Raw genomic sequence first — 19,934 nt, 5'->3', positions numbered from 1 at the left:
ATTTTAAATCTAAAAGTTTAAATATAAGTTTATTTTGATCATATAATGCCCCTACTCCAAATCCTTCCACATTCTCTCCATCTCCTATGAACCGAACTTTAAGCCCTTTCTAAAAAAACAAAGAAACAATACAACAGCAAAACCCCACAAAACCAAAGGAACATAGTAGAGTCACACTCAAAGAATAAAAATAATAAAATAATAAATGATAACAAAAATAAGTAGCATCAAACTATAACCAAATAAAAGCAGACAGAAAACTGTGGAGCTCTGTATATATTGTTCAGCTATTGCTAACCATGAAGCTTGTCCTGGAGTGGTTGACATATCCTATTGTCACTCTATTGGAGAACTTATAAGTGACAGTTGAGTTATTAATATTTACCCTATGATAAATATCAAAATAGACATAGCTGGCATAGTAAGAAATATGATAGCTAAATAACTATGGATACTTATAATTACTCATGGGTGTTTAAATACTTTTTCCACTGAAGGAAGGCTTTGAAGATATAAGGAACTTACACAACTTAGAAAGTTTAGGAAGTTCATCAACCAGAAGACTAAGAAGCCAGAAAATTAGATGATTCAAAGGCCCTATCACTGACATTCTAAAAAGAGCAAGCAATTGCTGAGGTAGTGGGGACTACTGAGTGTAATAGAGTGCAATGCTGCAGGTTGTACTTTCATGCCTCATCCATGCCTCAGTAGATTTTACAGTTGTGTAGAGTCTTCATGGCATACAGTCTTCTCTAAGTCACCCACCACCTTTGCATCTCTAAGTGATGACAGAAAACACATGGCTTCTGACTTGGTAGAATCATGAATGCTGTTTGCTAATATCTCCCAAGTAAAATTCACAGAAGAATTAGTTATAATCTGTATGTATTAGTAAAAGAATTAGTTTTCACTTCAGTGAATTTCAGTGCTTGGCCACCATAAATGTGAACCATATAAACAAGTAAATATCCAGCAACATTTTGATAATCAATATTTACTAAGGTAGGGAGTAAACACTAGTTTAAGATAGATTTTGTTGCCCACTACTACTTAATTTCTGATCAATTCCTTTAAAGTAGCACAAGTTAAACATGTTTATTAAGGTGATCTTATTTCTTCATCTCCAAAACTTGATCAAAAGCAGAACAAATTTTCAATCATTGAAGTATAGATTTTTTTCAAAATAAATATGATACAAAAAACAAACTTTTTTTGAGTTATGACCAATATCAATATAGAAAAAAATGACTTTCAATAGAGTATTTTGAAATTCAAGAATTTCTGTAAAAGCTTGCGTTTTCAAATTTGTTACCAGATGACAGAGGCCTTACTCTATTAATCATGTTATTTCTCTAAACTTTCCGGCTTAGTGTTCAGATAAAAGCCAGTAATGCTTACTACTTTCAGATTCCCGTTCTTACCATTGTCCTGCAAATGTGCTATTTTATTCTAAATAGTGAGGGCTTTCTGCATCCAACATTCAGTTCTCCTACTGAGTTTTTGGCAAATTTGTACTTTCCTTAAAGATTTTTCCTTTGTCTCATGCCTTGTGGGGCAGTAGTCCTTGCCAGCAGGCAACTCTTGCTTAAAGTCTTTGTGTAAATGATGTGCAAGTCTGTCTCTGTAGTTTAGTCCTTGATGATGGTAAAACGAATAGTAGGCAAAAAGAACTTCTCCAACATATTTAAATTAATGCTTTAATGGCCTTTTCCCATCTATAAGATAGAAAACCTGAGATTTGAGTCATCTTCATGTTAATAACTGTCTTAGTCAAGATTTCTAATCCTGTACAAACATCATGACCAAAAAGCAAGTAGTGGAAAAAAGGGTTTATTCAGCTTACATTTTCAACATTGCTATTGATCACCAAAGGAAGTCAGGACTGGAAGTCAAGCAGGTCAGGAAGCAGGAGCTGATTCAGAGGCTATGAAGGTATGCTACTTACTGGCTTGTGTCCCCTGGCTTGCTCAGCTTGCTTTCTTATAGAACCCAGGACTACTATCCCAGGGATGACACTACCCACAATGGGCCTTCCCACCCTTCATCACTAACTGAGAAAATGCCCTACAGCTGGATCTCATGGAGGCATTTCCTCAACCGAAGCTACTTTCTCTGTGATAACTCCAGCTTATGTCAAGTTAACACACAAAACCAGCCAGTACAACAACTATATCAACTTTCATGTTAAAAACAAAAAAAGAAAAAGAAAAAAAAATAAACCTGAGTTGTGCTAAATAAATATCAAAACTAAAACTCTCTTTATAAATGTATTTGGTTTATGGTACGTTAGGTATAAGCCAAGAGTGACTGATAAACCACTGCAACATCCTTCAAGAAATGCTCACATCTTAATAACACTCATTTGGCTGGGGATGTGCAGTCCTCTTAGTGCCTATTCTGGCTTCTCTTTCATGTCATGTTTGGCCAGAATCTTCTCTTTTCTATCTCAAGAAACAGCTCATCTGATTTCTCCATCTTCCAACACTCCTGAAATTCAGGAGCTATGGTCCTTTGATGCCTAATGCTATAAAAAAGCTGACTCTAATATTTTCCATAAAATAACTGAAAAAACATCCAGTTCAATGGATTTTTTTCTTAAATAGCCAATTTTGACTACCATTATATTGAAATGCGCCCTTGTGCACAAGCCTCATAGATAGGAGATGTTTAAATTGCTTTGCTAAGTAGACTTTCCTGTATTGTTTTCAGTTTCTTGCAGCATTAGTAGCTGTTTAGAGACTCATTTTCTTGGAACAGAAAATAAAATAAATGTCTAGTGTGTAACGTTCAGGTCATATAAGTTGAACACTTCAAGCATTTTGCCCTTCAAACTATATCTTACTTGTGTCTTTTACAATTAAGTTCAGAAAAAAAAAAACTACTTATACAGCAGTTAAACAAAAGATCGTTAGCTATAACGTGGAAGATAAAATTTTTTTAAATGAGGGTTTTTTACTTTCTAAATGGAAAAAGGCATCCTACTTTAAGATCTTCCTTTCCAACACCCAGATTATCCTTATATAAGTCAAGGTAATATTCATTTGAGAGTTGGAGAAAGGGGGAGAGAGAAGGGTTAAGTGACTGGTCTCAGGTCACAAGCCATGAGATGGCTGTACTGGGATTGCTACTCAGCACAGAAATCAAGGCCTCTATTGAGTCCCCTGTGCTCCACTTCTTTGATGGAATCAAAGGCATACAACTGCAGTGCTCAATCTAACATCTTAAACACTCAATGAACAGTGACACTAACATGAATTGCCACTTCTCCTATAACATAAGTATTCCCAAGGAGGAATTTCAGAGGCTTTAGAACTGTGATGGAAATTTTATGGTGGCAAGAATGTTGCATGTTCATTCTTTAGCTTGCCAAGTGTTATCTTCATAATCCACAGTTAAGGCAATTTCTCAAATTACCTGTTGTGCAGGGGACACATGCTTCTCTCTTAAATTCCGCATTCTCATAACAGGAAACACAGGTCTGAATAGAAAATAAGTGCTACATTTATATTTATATAACAGAATCAAACAGGTATAGGGGATATGCAAATGATTTTTATATTCCTTCCAGTCTCATGTTTATTTCTCTACATGGCATTTAATGTTTATGAGATATGGTTAATAAAATTCTTAAATGTAATACTTAAAAAACAGTGATATCACTTATACTTATATCACTTCAAACATACAACTTGATTCCATTTTCATCTTTCTCACTAGATTACCATTAATGGTCAAAGGTAAACTTGTTCTAAAGAAAACCCAAATGTACACATACATGTGTGTATGTGTTTGTGTTTGTGTTTGTGTGTGTGTGTGTGTGTGTGTGTGTGTCTGAGAGAGAGAGAGAGAGAGAGAGAGAGAGAGAGAGAGAGAGAGAGAGAGAGAGATGTAAGGGTTGCAGATGTGTGTGAATACAAGGCCTGGACTCTTTTTCCAGATCTTGAAAAAAATCCAGAAATTAAAAACCATGTCCCACTACTATCCTATATATTCTCCAATTTGCAGCCATTTTAGTTTGTCCCAATCCCCTCTCAGACAAGATAACAAGGACATAGTGATATGGGACACACTTTGTTGATATATATTCTTATAGGTAATTCTTATAGATAATTATCATTACTTTTAATAAAATAATATGGCCGGGCAGTGGTGGCACATGCCTTTAATCAATCCCAGCACTTGGGAGGCAGAGGCAGGCAGATTTCTGAGTTCGAGGCCAGCCTGGTCTACAGAGTGAGTTTCAGGACAGCCAGGGCTACACAGAGAAACCTTGTCTCGAAAAAAAAAAAAAACAAAAAAACAAAATAATAATAATAATAATATGGAACATTACTTCACTGGTTATAGTATTAAGTAAAATAATTTAAAAGAATGATCATTGGCATTTGCTCCCATGAGTATTTTGTTACTCCTTCTAAGAAGGACTGAAACACCCACACTTTGGTCTTCCTTCTTCATGAGATTCATGTATGACTTTTTAAAATCCTTTTCTTTATATACCTGGTTCTGCATGTGAACTTGAACTTATCCCAAGTTATTCCTCCAAAGCCTGACTGGCTCCACATCCTCATGTGGAATCTGAATGTGTTCATTCCTTCTATTTCTCAAAAGCTGCCAATTTTTTTCTTTAAATTTTATTTGTACTGTATTCTAAGTCTTAAAATTCCTACATAGCATTAACCTCTCTTACAGGACACTCTTTTGTCTTTGTAAAGCAGTCTGTTTTAAAGTGTTCATCATTTCTCCAATGATTATTATTTGGTATCATCTCTAATATTATATCATATATACAGATTGAAATTTGCATTGTATTATTATAGTTATTTTTTTAACCATGTTATTTTTGACATGTTATTTTTTTTCTGTGTGCTTATTGTACTTTCATAATATATGAAATCTGGAAGTGTCTTAATCATGAACTAACCCTGCACATCAATGTCAATTCATAAAGCTATTGACTAATCTAAGCGTACTCTTTGCCACTTTTATTACTGTTCCCAATCATGATGACCTACATGAAAAATCTAATACCCGTGATACATAGGTTGGATTATTTAGTTAATCCCCAGGATTTTACTCTCTTAGCTGATTTTCCCCTTCTGTAGTCCTCTACCATTCCGAATCAGTAAAAAGTGGACTTCATTGCTCTAATTTCTTTCTCATTCAGCTCAAGAGACTTTACAAATTTCCCATGGCTACATGATTAGTCATGAGTCATGTTAAGTCACTTGATTAACCATTCTCTTCTCATTTGTATAACCTATACTCTACAGGAGACAAAAAAATTAGATTAAAAACATTTTTATATTTTTGGATGAAATATTTGAAAACTCAGAAAATATAATTTGGTTTGTCCAAATATCTTTGATTTAACCTTTAAATGTCTTGATAGAAATTTGATCAAATTTTTATATTTTAAAGGTGAATTTTTTAATTGGAGAAATTACAAAATCTCCCTATATAAAAATTCTGCTCTGAGTTACAAAGAGAGAGACTTAGATCCATTTACCTTCTTCAGAGACATCAGTATCTTGAGCTAAGAAGGTGGATGCACTGATTTATATAACTAAGAAACATTAGGCTTTGGATGGATTCTAAGTATTTCTTAATATGTGAGATGTGGTGCAAAATTAATTGCCACAAATAAGACAAAGAAGATCCAAATTGGTTAAAGTTGCTAAGAGAATTGGAGGTTTGAGAGCATGGAATTCAAGTTACGAAAGGAAGATAGATAGTAATTAGCCAGAAGATCATTTTGGTATGATGAAACTGTCTCTCAGGAAATGGAAATGAACTTTATTTCTTTATTACCAGAAAAAAACACAAGTTGATCATTTTGGTGTCAATAGAGTAAAGAAAGTGGTCTTGGTCAAAGTACATGGGCACTACACATGGCTTTGTTTGCTTCCTTGCCATCTATATTAATTGTATTGAAAATATACAGAAAGTCTGTGTTTGGTGTTGATTCACAAACAAAGACAAACATCACAAAACCACAAAAATTTCAGAGTTAAAAATAATATTTTCTGTCCTAAGTATTTTGGATGAAGTCCATTCAACCTGTATTTCTTTGCATGTGTTTAGGAGCATCCTTGGAATGTAAATGCAAGATGAATGAAATATATATGTGTGTGTGTGTGTGTGTGTGTGTGTGTGTGTGTGTATGTGTGTGTGTGTGTGTGTGTGTGTGTGTGTATGTATATGTGTATATATACATATATATATAGTCATTTTTGAACTGACCCTAGGAACCCAAGGTATTTGACAATGTGGCTGGACAACAGGTTAGACTTTCAAGTTTGGTATAGTTTAAATGTGACTCTAGTCCCTTAGAGCCTATCTGCGGAGATGACCATTGCTGCATTTTTCCAGCCACAGAGAGTTTTCAGAACCTATGAATTCTTGGATCTCCAGTTTTTATTTTGGAAAGCAGCTTCTAGGGAAAACTGTAACCTCACTGTACTCCTGTAACATCTATTCTATGAAGTATTGGTGACAAAAGGGGATATGTACTGATTGACAAGTCAAGTTTGACTTCAGCAAACATTACTGATTCCAGAGATATGTAAAGACAAAACTAACTAAATGATAATTTTCCTTGTTTTTAATCCTAGTTTTATTTTTATACTTACAAATTTTATGAGTCTTTTACTGCTCTCTAAAATAGCTATGTATGCTTATATTATTTAAGAATAATCTTTTATTACTTTTCCATTTTGAGCATACTATGATTCTTAACTGAAAATCAACTATAATCAACAAGCTAAAAAACATAAATATAAGTGAAATTATTTTTCAGTTCAAAAATCTTATAAGAATTAGTAAAATAAAAGTTTTTTGTCATATATTTAGGAAATTATCAAAGTTTTCCTTAGAAGGTAGTCTTTGGCTTCTTTACCCTTGGTTATAGGTTGTAGCAGAGTGAAAAAGGGATTGTCTTTGTGACTAAGTATAGACCTTTAAATTGTGTATTAGCAAGGAATATCATTTTTCCTTTTTGAAAACTGACCTGTCCATATTATTCATCACTGTGTGGTATATGGTGTCCTTTATAACTTCATATTTTGTCAGTGATTTCAACATTTCTCAAACAAATGAGCTACAACTTTTGCGGAATTAGCAGGTGTTAAATGAGGGAGCATCAGTTTATTTAGTGGCATAGCCATTAATAAATTGCCCTTGCATAAGTAGATGACCTCCTACCAATGCTTGGGATAGAAACTCTAATTAAACTCAGTGGGTCACAGATACATACAAAGAAATATTTGGACAGAGACTTGCTGGGAGACAGTTGTCAGCAAAGGGGGAAGTAGCAGAGGGAATGGAGGAGTTATAAGAACAAAATTTATTACATAGAAGCATGAAACTTAGAAAATATACAATGCTAAATCCATACTGTGAACTGAGTATAATTATTTTTCTTTCTATAATTTTCTGAAAACACAGGATTTTCATGGAAAGGTTACACTAAACAATTTATATGGTGTCTTTTCAGAAGGGATAAAATCTTAGGAGTGTTTAGGAATATAGAAGCCTAGCTCCAGAACTCAGGACAGAGTCTCCATAGATACTTTGTTGGAATTAAACAGTCTTGTCTGGAAATAGTGTGTGTCATTGGAAGAATCAACTAAAACGCTGTGTCAGGAACACTCGTGATGATAATTTGAGAATGGCTGTTATATTTCAGTTATCCAACATTAATTATTTGAGTGTTCTCTGGGCATTTTTTTCTGAGGAGTCTTATACCATTTAAATATGAAAAATAAAGATTGGTTTTATTTTTTAATATCTCTTTCTCTCCCTCTCTTTCTCTATCTCCCCTTCTCTCTTTCCTCCATCTCCCTCTTTATCTTCCTCTCCCTCTTCCTCCCTTCCTATGTACTTACTCTTGCTCTTGTTTTTCTCCTCTTTACATTTTGCCCTTTCCTTTCATCCCTCATGCCTACCTTGCTTCCATCCTCTTCTCCTCCTCCATAATTTTTTGTATCTTCACTTTCTTTCCTACTTTCTCTTCCTCAAATTCTCCCTATCTCCCTGCATCTTTATCATCCTTTCCACTATCATCACATCTTCCTTCATCCCTCTCTCCTGCCCCATTTTTTTCTATCTTGTTTTTTTCTGCCTTTCTCTCTTTATTTCCAGATGACTCGAGAACAATACATACTAGCCACACAGCAGAACAACCTGCCGAGACCTGAAAATGCACAACTCTACCCTGTGGGAATTTATGGATGGCGAAAGAGGTGCTTATACTTCTTTGTCCTTCTGCTGTTGGTTACCATGATAGTTAACTTAGCCATGACAATATGGATATTGAAGGTTATGAATTTCACTGTGGTAAGTACTACCATGATTTTACATCTATTGCTTTGAGATCAAAGATGGTGTATCTTGATATTTTTTAAAGAAAATGATTTAATTCACTCCAAGTATTTACCTTTAACTCACCAAAGTGATCATACATTTTACTTCAGAATTACTTTGAATATATTTTGTTATGATGTACATATGGTAATCTATCTGTCATTTAAAAGTGGAAAATTTACATTAAAATAGAACAGTACCTTTATTCATAAATAAGTTAGTTTACTTGTAAAATGAGCATTACTCAATACTTGTTACACCTGAACATCAAAAAATACTTTTTATATTTTAATGTTGTAAAATATTAATGCTTTGGGTTATTCTTGATATAGTTAGTTTCATATTTATCTGTATTTGTCTTATGAACACTGGACATATTCCACTGATGTTTAGATCATGAAGTATAACTGCCATCAAAGGTCATCCACTTCTTTCAGAACTTGTGCTTGGTATATAAAATATAAAACATAAATTACATGGAATTATAATTATTTTATGGTAATTAATAGCTTAATAACACCATAACCATAGATTTTATTGGAGAGTTTGGATGCAGATTACTGAACGTATATGATAAACCCATGTATATGACTTACAGAAGAAAAAATCATTGTGTTAGAAAAGTCAGGCTTAGCCCAGTTTATATTTTCAAACTTCTACATTTCAAGTTTTCTTTCTTATATAAGAAAATAAAAATGATTTCTTTTAATAAATAGTTCTCTTATAGATGGCAGATTATTTCAAACCAAAGAAGTTAGATAGTGCCCATGGTTTAATTTTTAGGCAGCTAGTACTGGGACAGGCAAATGGAAGCCACTTGTTATAGTTTATTTACAGGATGATATGAAATGTATACATCTGTGTTATCCTTTTACAAATATAGTACATAATGTAGAATGTATGGAGAATCATGACACTCTATTGTGTCTTTACTCACACAGCTCAGGATCTTTGCAGTCAGGTAGGTATATCTTACTATTTACAGTCTTCTTATTCTTATTTTTTTTTTTGCATTCTTGAAAGTAAATCTAAACTTTCTTGTTATGATTTTGTTGAATCCCAAATATGGAGCAGGTTGTTTATTTTCATCTCTACTGGACATTGATTTAACAACAACAAAAACTAACAAAAATTTTTCATTCTGGCTTTGTTAATTCAATATTCTACCCTGAAAACAAAATCTCAAAATGGAAACAGACTAAGTCACGTGTCACAGGGTAGGACCCTGCACTCATATATAGAAGTTGCCTGTGTGGGCAGGTGCCCTACTTTTCCAATCAAGAGAAACAAAGTATTTAAATCACATTCAAATAAACTATATTCATGGAGAAAAACTGTCCCAGAAATTATTCCATTTGTTCTGAGACATTGCAGATCCTGAAGAATAGACAGAGAATATAAACAGAAAACCTGAGCAAGCAGCAAGTTCATGTGTCACAATTCTTAAAAAGAAAACAAACAAACAAATAAAAAATATTTTAGAAATAGCTTTGTATCTATGATCCTGGATCAGAGCAGTAAGTAGTCCTGTAGGAAATATAAAGGTAAAGTTTGTTTTGAGAATCACTGGTATTGAACCTAAAGCTCATTATGGTTGGCTGGTTGGCACAGTTTCTCTTACCCTTGGGTATATTTGTGTATAGAATCTGTATTCTATGCTCTGTCTGTATGTTTCATAATAGTTCCATCATTCATTGATTTATTACAATAATGAGAGACACATTCATACCTCTTAAGAAACTTTTCTCTTAAATACCAGCTAAACTAGTATGGTTATGGTAGCATTTACATTTTTCCTAATAATTCAAAACCACATAAAATAAAACATATTATTTAAATATGCTATAAATAAAAATTTATACAAATATAATACACATAATTTATATTTATTAAAATATATATCTGTAAGCATCTACAAACTCAGTGGCCTGACCAAGGTATTTTCTTTCATAATTAAAATGTTTAAATCAAAATATAATTACAATATAATTCCTGTGTAGGTGTATTTCTCCCACAAACGGTGTGATGAGAACTAGCAAAACAACTTCAATATCTTTTAATAAATAAGTGAATATTTTAACTATTACAATTTCAATAGTTTGGTTTCTTATCTCAAAAGCCATCTGTCAAAAGTTTATGAAAGTGTACATCATCTCCATAAAGAAAAGTCGCTTCTATCCAGGGAACCACACTGTGGGAATGTTTAGCTTCAAGCCAGGTTAGTTTCTAAAACATATTTAAATTAATTAGAAAGTGTAGTAACCACATAATTACATGGCTGCATGCCTCTCACTCCCAAGGACATCACCCCATGCTGAAACCAAAATTTACAAAGCCATTCTTGAGATGTAACTGAAAGCATCACCTGTGTTTTCAGGATTCTTAAAGCCTTGGGGTTGCTGTTACCCATGGAGCTACATAATTTGAGCCCCTGCTGACCCAATGTAAATGTCAGCATATGCTGACATAGTCGTGGGGTGAATAAAAAGTGATAGCATTCTTCTTTTAAGTCATGGTTTTCTTTTCATTTGCTGTATTTTTCTTCATCCCCTCTTTAAATCTTGATTTTACATATACCTAAATGAAACTGTCCTTTCTTTAACTACTGAGCTATTTGCACAATCTCCTGCAAACAAAGCTATAATTGCATCAGGATAATGTTTCTAGTTAACACTCTACTTCAATATAGGTATTGATAATTTTCAGAGAAATTCAGAATTACTTAAGTCATTGAAGATTATTGCAGTCTTAAATAGAACAGATTAAGTTAAATAAAGTTGGAAACTCTGAAATAATTTGCAATCCTCTTACATAGAGTAGGAAAAATAAATTTAATAGTTTTATTACTACATTGTGAGTGGAATTTTTACACAGTGCTACCAGACCTAGTTGTTTTATTTTGACAAGAAACAGAGATTTGGGTAGTTTTAATTTTATTAATTTTGTTAATTAGTTAATGATTTATTTTAATAAAATATATATCATTTTTATTATAACTACTACCATCCAATACATGAGAATATACAGTCGTTAGCATCCTATATTTAAAAAAATAAGGCATGTTATTATCCTCAAGCTATTGTGTTTTCAGCACAATAGACTATCTGACAACATGTTTTATGATGCTGCTTAAGTTCCATCATTTTGACTATCACTGCACATGCTCTATGTGGTTGATGAGACATCTGGGCTCTCATTTTCTGACAAATGGAATTATTCTGCTTATTAAGAAGCCTGGTAGTAGAAAGCCAAGGGAAAGGAAATTAGTTAAAACTGCAGGGTGAAAAGCTCAGGAGAGACATAAGCAATAATTCCCTGGATGTAAGAATAGATCAGGTAGGACTGAGTTGAACAGGAAAATCTAAAGCTCCTTCTCCCATAATAAGCAGAACCCGGCTACAAGAGGATTTTGATGATAGTTAGTTAATTGGTACATATTTGCAGATCAGTATAAATGAGAGAACTTAGTAGGTCCCTCTGTATAGTCTTTCACCTGAGGGAATGCCCTTCTTGGTTCATATCTCATTCTAAGTATCTCAGTTTTATATTCAAAAACTAAAATTTAAGGACCATAATGTATTTGTTTTAATAAGAGTGACAGTAAAAGTTATCGATACATATCTCCCGCAGTATAATTTTTATTATATATGTGGAGTAGCTAGTAGTGAGGTATGGGGTATGTTGGAAAAGGAAATAGGGGATGGATGTGTTTATATATATATGATATAGATATATGGATTATCATTAATAAATAACAAATATTTTTGAAAAGAATGTGAATACAAATGCCTCCATTAAGTAAAAGAGAATAAATAATCATGAAAGTTGTGAAAAATAATCTCATATTTATTTATGAATATATACTCTGAATTGAAATTTTGTATTTTATTTTTCAAGCTGTATATAGTATGATATTTTTCATGTCATTCTTGAGACCCATGATCTTTTGTCTTCATTATTAGTCTAGTGATAGTTTTCAATGCCCCCACTAATCTACCTAAGGCTAAGTATACTTACAATAAGTTCACACTAGTTATAATGTTTTTTCAAACCTTACCACCCACAGTCTTTAAATCAAATCACTATTTAAAATTATGTATTTATTACACTTCATATTTTATTCTCCCCCTCACACCTCCAACTCTTCTACATCCCATATCTACTCCCTCACTCCACACCTCACCTGACCTCTAAACTCCCTGGGGCCTCCTATCTCTTGAGGGTTAGGTGCATCGTCTCTGACTGAACACAGACCTGGCAGTCCTCTGCTGTATATGTGTTGGGGGCCTCATAACAGTGGGTTTATGCTGCGTTTTTTTGTAGTCCAGTGTTTGAGAGATCTCAGGGGTCCAGATTAATTGAGCCTGCTGGCTGCTGGTTCCTCCTTAAACCAATCAGAATGGCTAAGATCAAATCCTCAGGTGACAACACATGCTGGTGAGGATATAAAGATAGAGGAACACTCCTCCATTGCGGGTAGGATTACAAACTGATACAACCACTCTGGAAATCAATCTAGAGGTTTCTCAGAAAATCGGAAATAAATCTACCTGAAGACCCAGCAATACCACTCTTGGGAATATACCCAAAAGATACCCCACCATGCCACAAGGACATGTGTTCCACTATGTTCATAGCAGCCTTATTTGTGATAGCCAGAGGCTGGAAACAACCCATATGTCCCACGATAGAAGAATGGATACAGAAAATGTGCTTTATTTACATAATGGAATACTACTCAGCTATTAAGAATGAGGACATCCTGAGTTTTGCAGGCAAATGGATGGAATTAGAAAATATCCTGAGTGAGGTAACTCAAACTCAAAATGACATACATGGTAAATCAAATCACTTTCAAAGTGAAATTTTCTATCTCCTTTGATCTTTGAGTTGAATTCTTTTCCTTTTATTGGCTATTTTCTTTTTTTACATTTCAAATGGTATCACCTTTCCTGGTTTCTGCTCCAGAAACTCTCTATCCCATCCCCCTCCCCTGCTTCTATGAGGGTGCTCCCCCACCCACCCACCCACTCCTGCCTCCCTGCCCTGGCATTCCCCTACACTGGGGCACAGAGCCTTCACAGGGCCCACAGTGGGCCTCTCCTCCCATTGATGCCCAACAAGGCCATCCTCTGCTACATATGCAGAGACATGGATTTCTCCATGTGTAATCTTTGGTTGGTGGTTTAGTCTCTGGGAGCTCGGGGGGGTCTGGTTGGTTGATATTGTTCTTCCTATGTGGTTGCAAACCCCTTCAAATCCTTCAGTCCTTTCTCCATCTCCTCCATTGGAGACCCAGTGTTTTATGTCTAGCATATACAGATAAAGGCAAGTGTATGGGAAGGTTTAAATAGGAAACAACCACAAGTTGTTTTGCTTTTGCTGCTGCTGTTGTTGTTTTACTCTTCTTTTCTCCTTGCCACAGTTATATACTTGTTTGTTTTTATTGTACTGTTCCCTACCCTGTAGACCAAATATGGCCTTAGTGGAACAGAAAGTTCTTAATGCCTTGTAGGGATGAAATGCAATGCTCCTTGACTGTTTTAAATTTATTAACATAAATCTCTGTTGTTTATGCATCCACTTAACAATCCGTTTACTCTGTAATTTTGTTGTTTGAGTGTTTAATTTCTCATCACAAACAATGATCCCACAAACCTCCCCATGGACCACTATTGATGGTTGCTAAATTAATACCAGGTTCACTAAATTCTGTGGCTAAATTACAATTCTAAGAACTTTGAATTTTAAATGCTGTTTCCTTCCCAAAGTGATTATTTTTTAAATTATTGCCAATACTTATTTAACCTTTTAAAGTCAATGACCAGTTAAACGCACCTTAAACAATCCCCAGAGCAGATGGCCTATTTCATGAAGACTCATTATTTCTGTCTGGTTTTCTCTCCCTTTCTGTCATACTTATTACTTTTAAAAATCTTATAGCATATCCCTGTGATAGGTTTTAAGATGTTTTATTAGATAAATAATGACTATTAATCTAATTATACTTACCTTTTCTGCCAGTATCATCTGTTCCATTCATGGTAGAGTGCACTAAATCTTAGAATATTGTCTACGTGCCTTACATGCCTTACACTGGGTTCAGGACAGACATCGAGGGTGTGTTACCTTCAGTATCTGGCTAAACATTTATGATTCAAAAAAAACCAGTTTATGTTACAGATAGATTACAGATTTACCACTTTTACTCTTTCACAGTAAAATATAAATAGGAAATTATTTTAGGAAATCTACTCCAAATTGCAAATTATTTAGAACCTGGTCTTATTTATTTATTCATATATTTATTTATTACCCGTGTTACACTTACTTAAATTGTAGCTCAATTTTTTTCTTTATGGAGTGGATATACTTTGATTACATACTGCAGTAAGTTGTTGAATAAATCTCAAGTAAGAAACAAAAGTACTTTAGAAGTATCACACTAACACCTTTGCAGGAGTTGGATATTATTATTGCTTTTATTAATTATCTTCTGACCCATCCTGAGAGATATAGGAGAGACCACTTGAATTAACTAGATACTTCCTAATTTGGCTGAGAATAATGTAATCCAGGGAGACAAAAGAATTTCTATGAAATCATACGAATATACAAATAAATGAATGTTTATCTAGTTGATTCTGATGATGTTCGTAAGGGTAAAGGTCACGAGCTTTGAAATCAGAGGTCATGATTGGCTGCTTAGCAGGATGAGTTTGAACTATTCAAGAGGTCCAGACTCTTCATCTGTGAATACGGATAATGATATTGACCCCAGATTTTGAACTCAGACTGTGAACTGAGTGACCTTGTTTAAAAAGTTTAAAGTCAGTGTTTTCAATATGTGAAAAAATTCTTAACAGTTGAATGTAATGGTAAATATTAAGTCCATTTATTGGTAGTGGTTAATAATTAAGCTGTTTTAGGTAAAATATTATATAAACTATGAAAAACAAATATGCTTTCAATGGTCAGAACTATTTTGATGGCATTAAATGTATATTTTGCAAGCTAGCATGATCAAAATACACATCTTTGGACCCTTCTACCACAGACCTAGTCCCTTTGAGTTCTATAAAAATATATAATGGCTGATTGTACTTTATCCTAAAGATGGATATCTGTTTTTTATTGTAAACATTCCTAAGTTCTTCAATGGTTTGAGTATGGATGTGGCAAGCCTCTCACAAGATTTTTGACTTTCATGTTTACTCATAACATTATGATCAATCAGCTAAAGTCTACTTTCTTCTACTAATTTCTTTATTTATTAACTTATAATTATGGAGACTGCACATTTCTAAGATTTTTTTTTTCTCATCAACTTCAATAGCAACAACACTTAGTTCACATGGTGGGTGCAGTTCCTGTGAACACAAAAGAGCTAGCATTATTATTGTGTTGAAATATTGCACTATACATTGTTTTTTAGAGTACTCTGAATTATAGTCCTTAGCCATAATACTTTACAGTATGAGAGTAAATTTTCAGATTTCAGGAACTCAGATTCAACAAGCATTATTTATTTGGCAGGACTATGTTTCATAGACTAGCGATTATTGGTATCACAACATACAACACATTATCAAATACTCTTTGGAAGATAACGGCAGACCTGAAAAAGATGAGTTCTAAAAAAAATCTCAGGGGCTAGAATCCTGTGGTGCTTGTTCAAAGTGTGAGTGTGTACCTGCAATGTGCTTTGGGTTGTGGAAGTCAGAGGACATATCTAGGGACATGGTACTTACTTTCCACTTTGTTGAAGTGGGGCCCTCTTTGCTGCCAGCATAGTTCAGACTAGCTGACCCTTAAACTTCTGAACAATTCTCCTGTCTCTAATTCTCATCTCACTTGTGAGAGTGATGGATTCCAGATCCAAGCCACTGCATCTGTCTTTTAACCCAGTATGGAAATCATGCTTTTGTTACCCTACTCTAGTTGTAACATGCTTTTAGTTTGGCATAAGCTCCAACTTATGCACAGGCCTATGCATCTTACTTGTATTATCTCTGTGGAATATGTGGTAATTTTTCAAAAACCACACATAGTCTTAATTGCAGATTAGGTTTTGTACGGCATGAATGGATGCTGATGAGTATTAATTGACTGCGATGAGACCCCTCTGTGGGTTAGTTAGGTTCGGGGAGTTTGGGGAAGCTTTCTGCACTGTCATTTCCATTTTTTGGATCCATTCTTCAGTACATAGCCCAAAGTACTCTTCAAGGAGTGAGATGGAGCACCCTTCTGGAGACAGACTTTGCTTCTGTGGGTGAGTGCCTGCAGCAGAGAGCTGCACTGCTGAAGTGTGGTGTGTGGATTTATAACAGAGTTTACGAGAGTGAATGATTTAGTTAATGTGGCAAGACCGCTTCCATTATAGCCTTTCTATGTGCACCTCCTCATAATTTTCTGACAAATTGTCGCTCTCAGATGAAATCTTTCATGCTTAGTTTTAGCCCAGCAATACATTCTCTTTCACTGACTTTACAAAGAAAAATTTAGTCATTTTTACCCAAATTCAAACAACTACCCACCAGTAGACTTTTTCTAAAATAAACTAGAAAAATATAGGTCATAAACCTAACCATAAACAATACATACTATGTGAAACATGAGAGTCATTAGAATATCACACATGTTGCAGGAGAAGAAAGATGAAGAAAGGCATTTGGGGCCAGCAAGATGTCTCAGCAGTAAATGCACTTGCCACCAATACTGAAACACTAAATTAGATAGTGAGATTCACATGATAGAATAAGAGAACAAACCTGGAATATTCTCTCTAACACCCACCTACACACACACACACACACACACACACACACACACACACACTTGGAGGGGAGAGGAAACAATTAACCCTTCAATGTATTATGAAATAATATTCAGAACAAACCTACAGTTTCACGAAGGGCAGCCTAAATCAAGGCAGTAAAAGACACAATGAATCAAAGAGTTTATACAATAAAGGCCCGTTGTGTTTATTTTTCATTTCAAATAAAAAACAGAGGTAGTAATTGACATATGGTTATGCATGGGAGAAAGAAGAGAAGTGGCTATATTATGTCTGTATTATAAACTCAATGAGATTTCAGTGTTTCCATTTGTCTTTTTCTTTTGGCTATGTAGAGTAGAGCTCAAGCAGAAATAAACTAGTCCATACCAAGTCTGAATCATTTACAAAACTGGGTCAAGCACGTTTTGAATATAAAGTATACTTTGTAAATCAGCTCTACTGGAAGGGGGAAACATTCATTATTATTTTGAGTTCATAGTATGTGCATTCAAAATCATCTAATGTGGCTCCTGGCTTCAAGCAATTTTATTTCTAAAACCAAACTTCAGTTTATTTCAGTCCTTATGCATGGATTCATCAATTTAATAAGTAGTTCATGACAAAACTAAATGTTGAAAAACAGTGACAGAAATTAATCTAAACTTAATTGAAGCAGTATTGTATATCAAAGTCCAATGCTGGTGATATGAAAACAGCACCCTGAGAATTTATGCACCTCACATGAATAATTATTTTTATAAATTTTTACTTTATTAGTATAACCTAATAAATCACTGTTCTAAAAAAACAATTTCATTGTTTCATTTGCATTAAATTTCAAAATGAGAATAAAAGTTTTAGTTGTGCATAATGATTAGTGAGATTTTATGATAAAATGACACTATTATATTTTCTATATTTTGTTAAATTCAACATGAAAATACAAGATTCAGAAAAGTGCAACAAAAGTACTTTGAATTTGTTTTTAATCTTTATTTATTTATGTGTTTATGTGTCTGTAAACTATGGGGTTCATCAGCATGTTCACCTCTGGCAGTCAGAGGGCAGATTTGGGGAGCAGGCACTGTCTTCCATCACAAGTACAGAAGACAGAACTGCAGTAGTACAGATTGCACAAGAGCTTTTATTTCCCCTTGTGAGTTATCTTGCTCACCAGAGAAATATGTTTTTATTCATCGAATTCAGGGCCTCACTGATTAATTTCACTTCGTCACAGTATTTCAAAATAAGAATCAACCATATCTTGGGAAATTACTTAAGGGTGGTGACAAGAGATTATTTGCCATTAAAACAAAACTTGCAATCCTATTACAATAATCACCCTCTAAGAACTGTACTTTGGTGATGTTTTCAAACTTGATGATGCTCTAATGACTCCATTAAGAAATGAATGTATTAATTTCTAATTGCTAAAACCTAGGTATGATTTAATTATTTACAATGTAATTATGTCAGCTGAATTTTTCATGGCCCCATTAATCAATGCATATAAGTTATAATATTAAAATTACTATTTGGCACTATACAAAATTAGTTACTTCTATCTGACTAACACAATATTAATAAAATATAGAAGTGGACAGTTGCCCATATAGTCAAATAGAAATTTTGCATACCCAGTAAACAGAGTTTGATATATATATATGTGTGTGTATATATATGTATATATATATTTATATATACATGTGTGTATATATATGTATATACATATATATGTATATATATGTGTGTATATATATGTATATACATATATATGTATATATACATATACATGTATATATATATATGTATATATATATATGTGTGTATATATATATATACATATATATGTATATACATATATATACACACATGTATATATGTCATATATATGTGTATATATGTATATACATACATGTATATGTACATATATCAGACTCTGTTTATATATGTATATATATGTGTGTATACATATGTATATATGTATGTATATTTGTATATATGTATATATATGTGTGTATACATATGTATATATGTATGTATATTTGTATATATATATATCACAATTAAGCACAGTAGTCATTGATGCATCATGTTATCTGTAATTAGGAAAACTATTATTATATTTACTAGTATTATACTCACATATTAAATTAACATCTTTAAAGGCGTGCACATAGCAAGGGATGCCACTAGAATTTGAACAGAGTTGAGATACTCTTAGTATTTCTTCTTTGCTCTTCATTAAATAGATTCAAGATTATTTTACTGTTTATGAGGCAAGAAACTTTAAAGATCTACCACATCAGCTCTAAATATGCAAGTTATCAATGATCCATCATTATTAAAGTGTATAAAATAAAGCCATATTTCTTCAGAAATCTAGATTAGCAATGTATACATTTGCAATTTTTAAAAACGTTCCCAGTTTCTCCCGTTTACATACTTGTCAGATGCGTATGAGGGTATACAGATATTTTTTGGCCATTTACTTTTCTTCTATTCATAAGTAGCTGTAGAGAGAATCTCTTATTAGTCCCACTTGTCAATAAGCAAAGATGATGGTCAATGAGTTGAGGCAGGGAATAGGAGTTGGGACCCTGGCAGGGAGAAAGGATTTGGGGAAATAATAAGAGATAAAAGAGAGACACAGGGAGAACTGCAAGAGATGAGACTGGGGATAATTGAGAAGAGGGACATAAACCAGCAGGGAGCAGCTGAGGAGGTGCAAAGGAAGACGCAGGCTAGGATAGAAGGAGAGGTAACTAACCAAGGGAGAAATTGAGTAGTT

The 19,934-nt window shown here is 33.7% G+C and overlaps 1 protein-coding gene across 1 annotated transcript in view; it reads left to right on the top strand.

Annotated features, from left to right (window-relative positions):
• Window positions 1-8,142: 8,142 nt before the first annotated feature.
• Window positions 8,143-19,934, top strand: part of Sgcz (sarcoglycan zeta) — a 363,481-nt gene continuing 351,689 nt past the window's right edge. Inside the window, exon 1 of the mRNA XM_034520440.2 lies at window positions 8,143-8,337. Within this exon, the coding sequence (XP_034376331.2) occupies window positions 8,143-8,337 (195 nt within the window). The remainder of the gene's footprint in view (window positions 8,338-19,934) is intronic.

This window comes from Arvicanthis niloticus, chromosome 16 (genome assembly GCF_011762505.2).
Source record: "Arvicanthis niloticus isolate mArvNil1 chromosome 16, mArvNil1.pat.X, whole genome shotgun sequence".
Taxonomy (NCBI): Eukaryota; Metazoa; Chordata; class Mammalia; order Rodentia; family Muridae; genus Arvicanthis; species Arvicanthis niloticus.
This window is presented reverse-complemented; position numbering and strand designations above follow the sequence as displayed.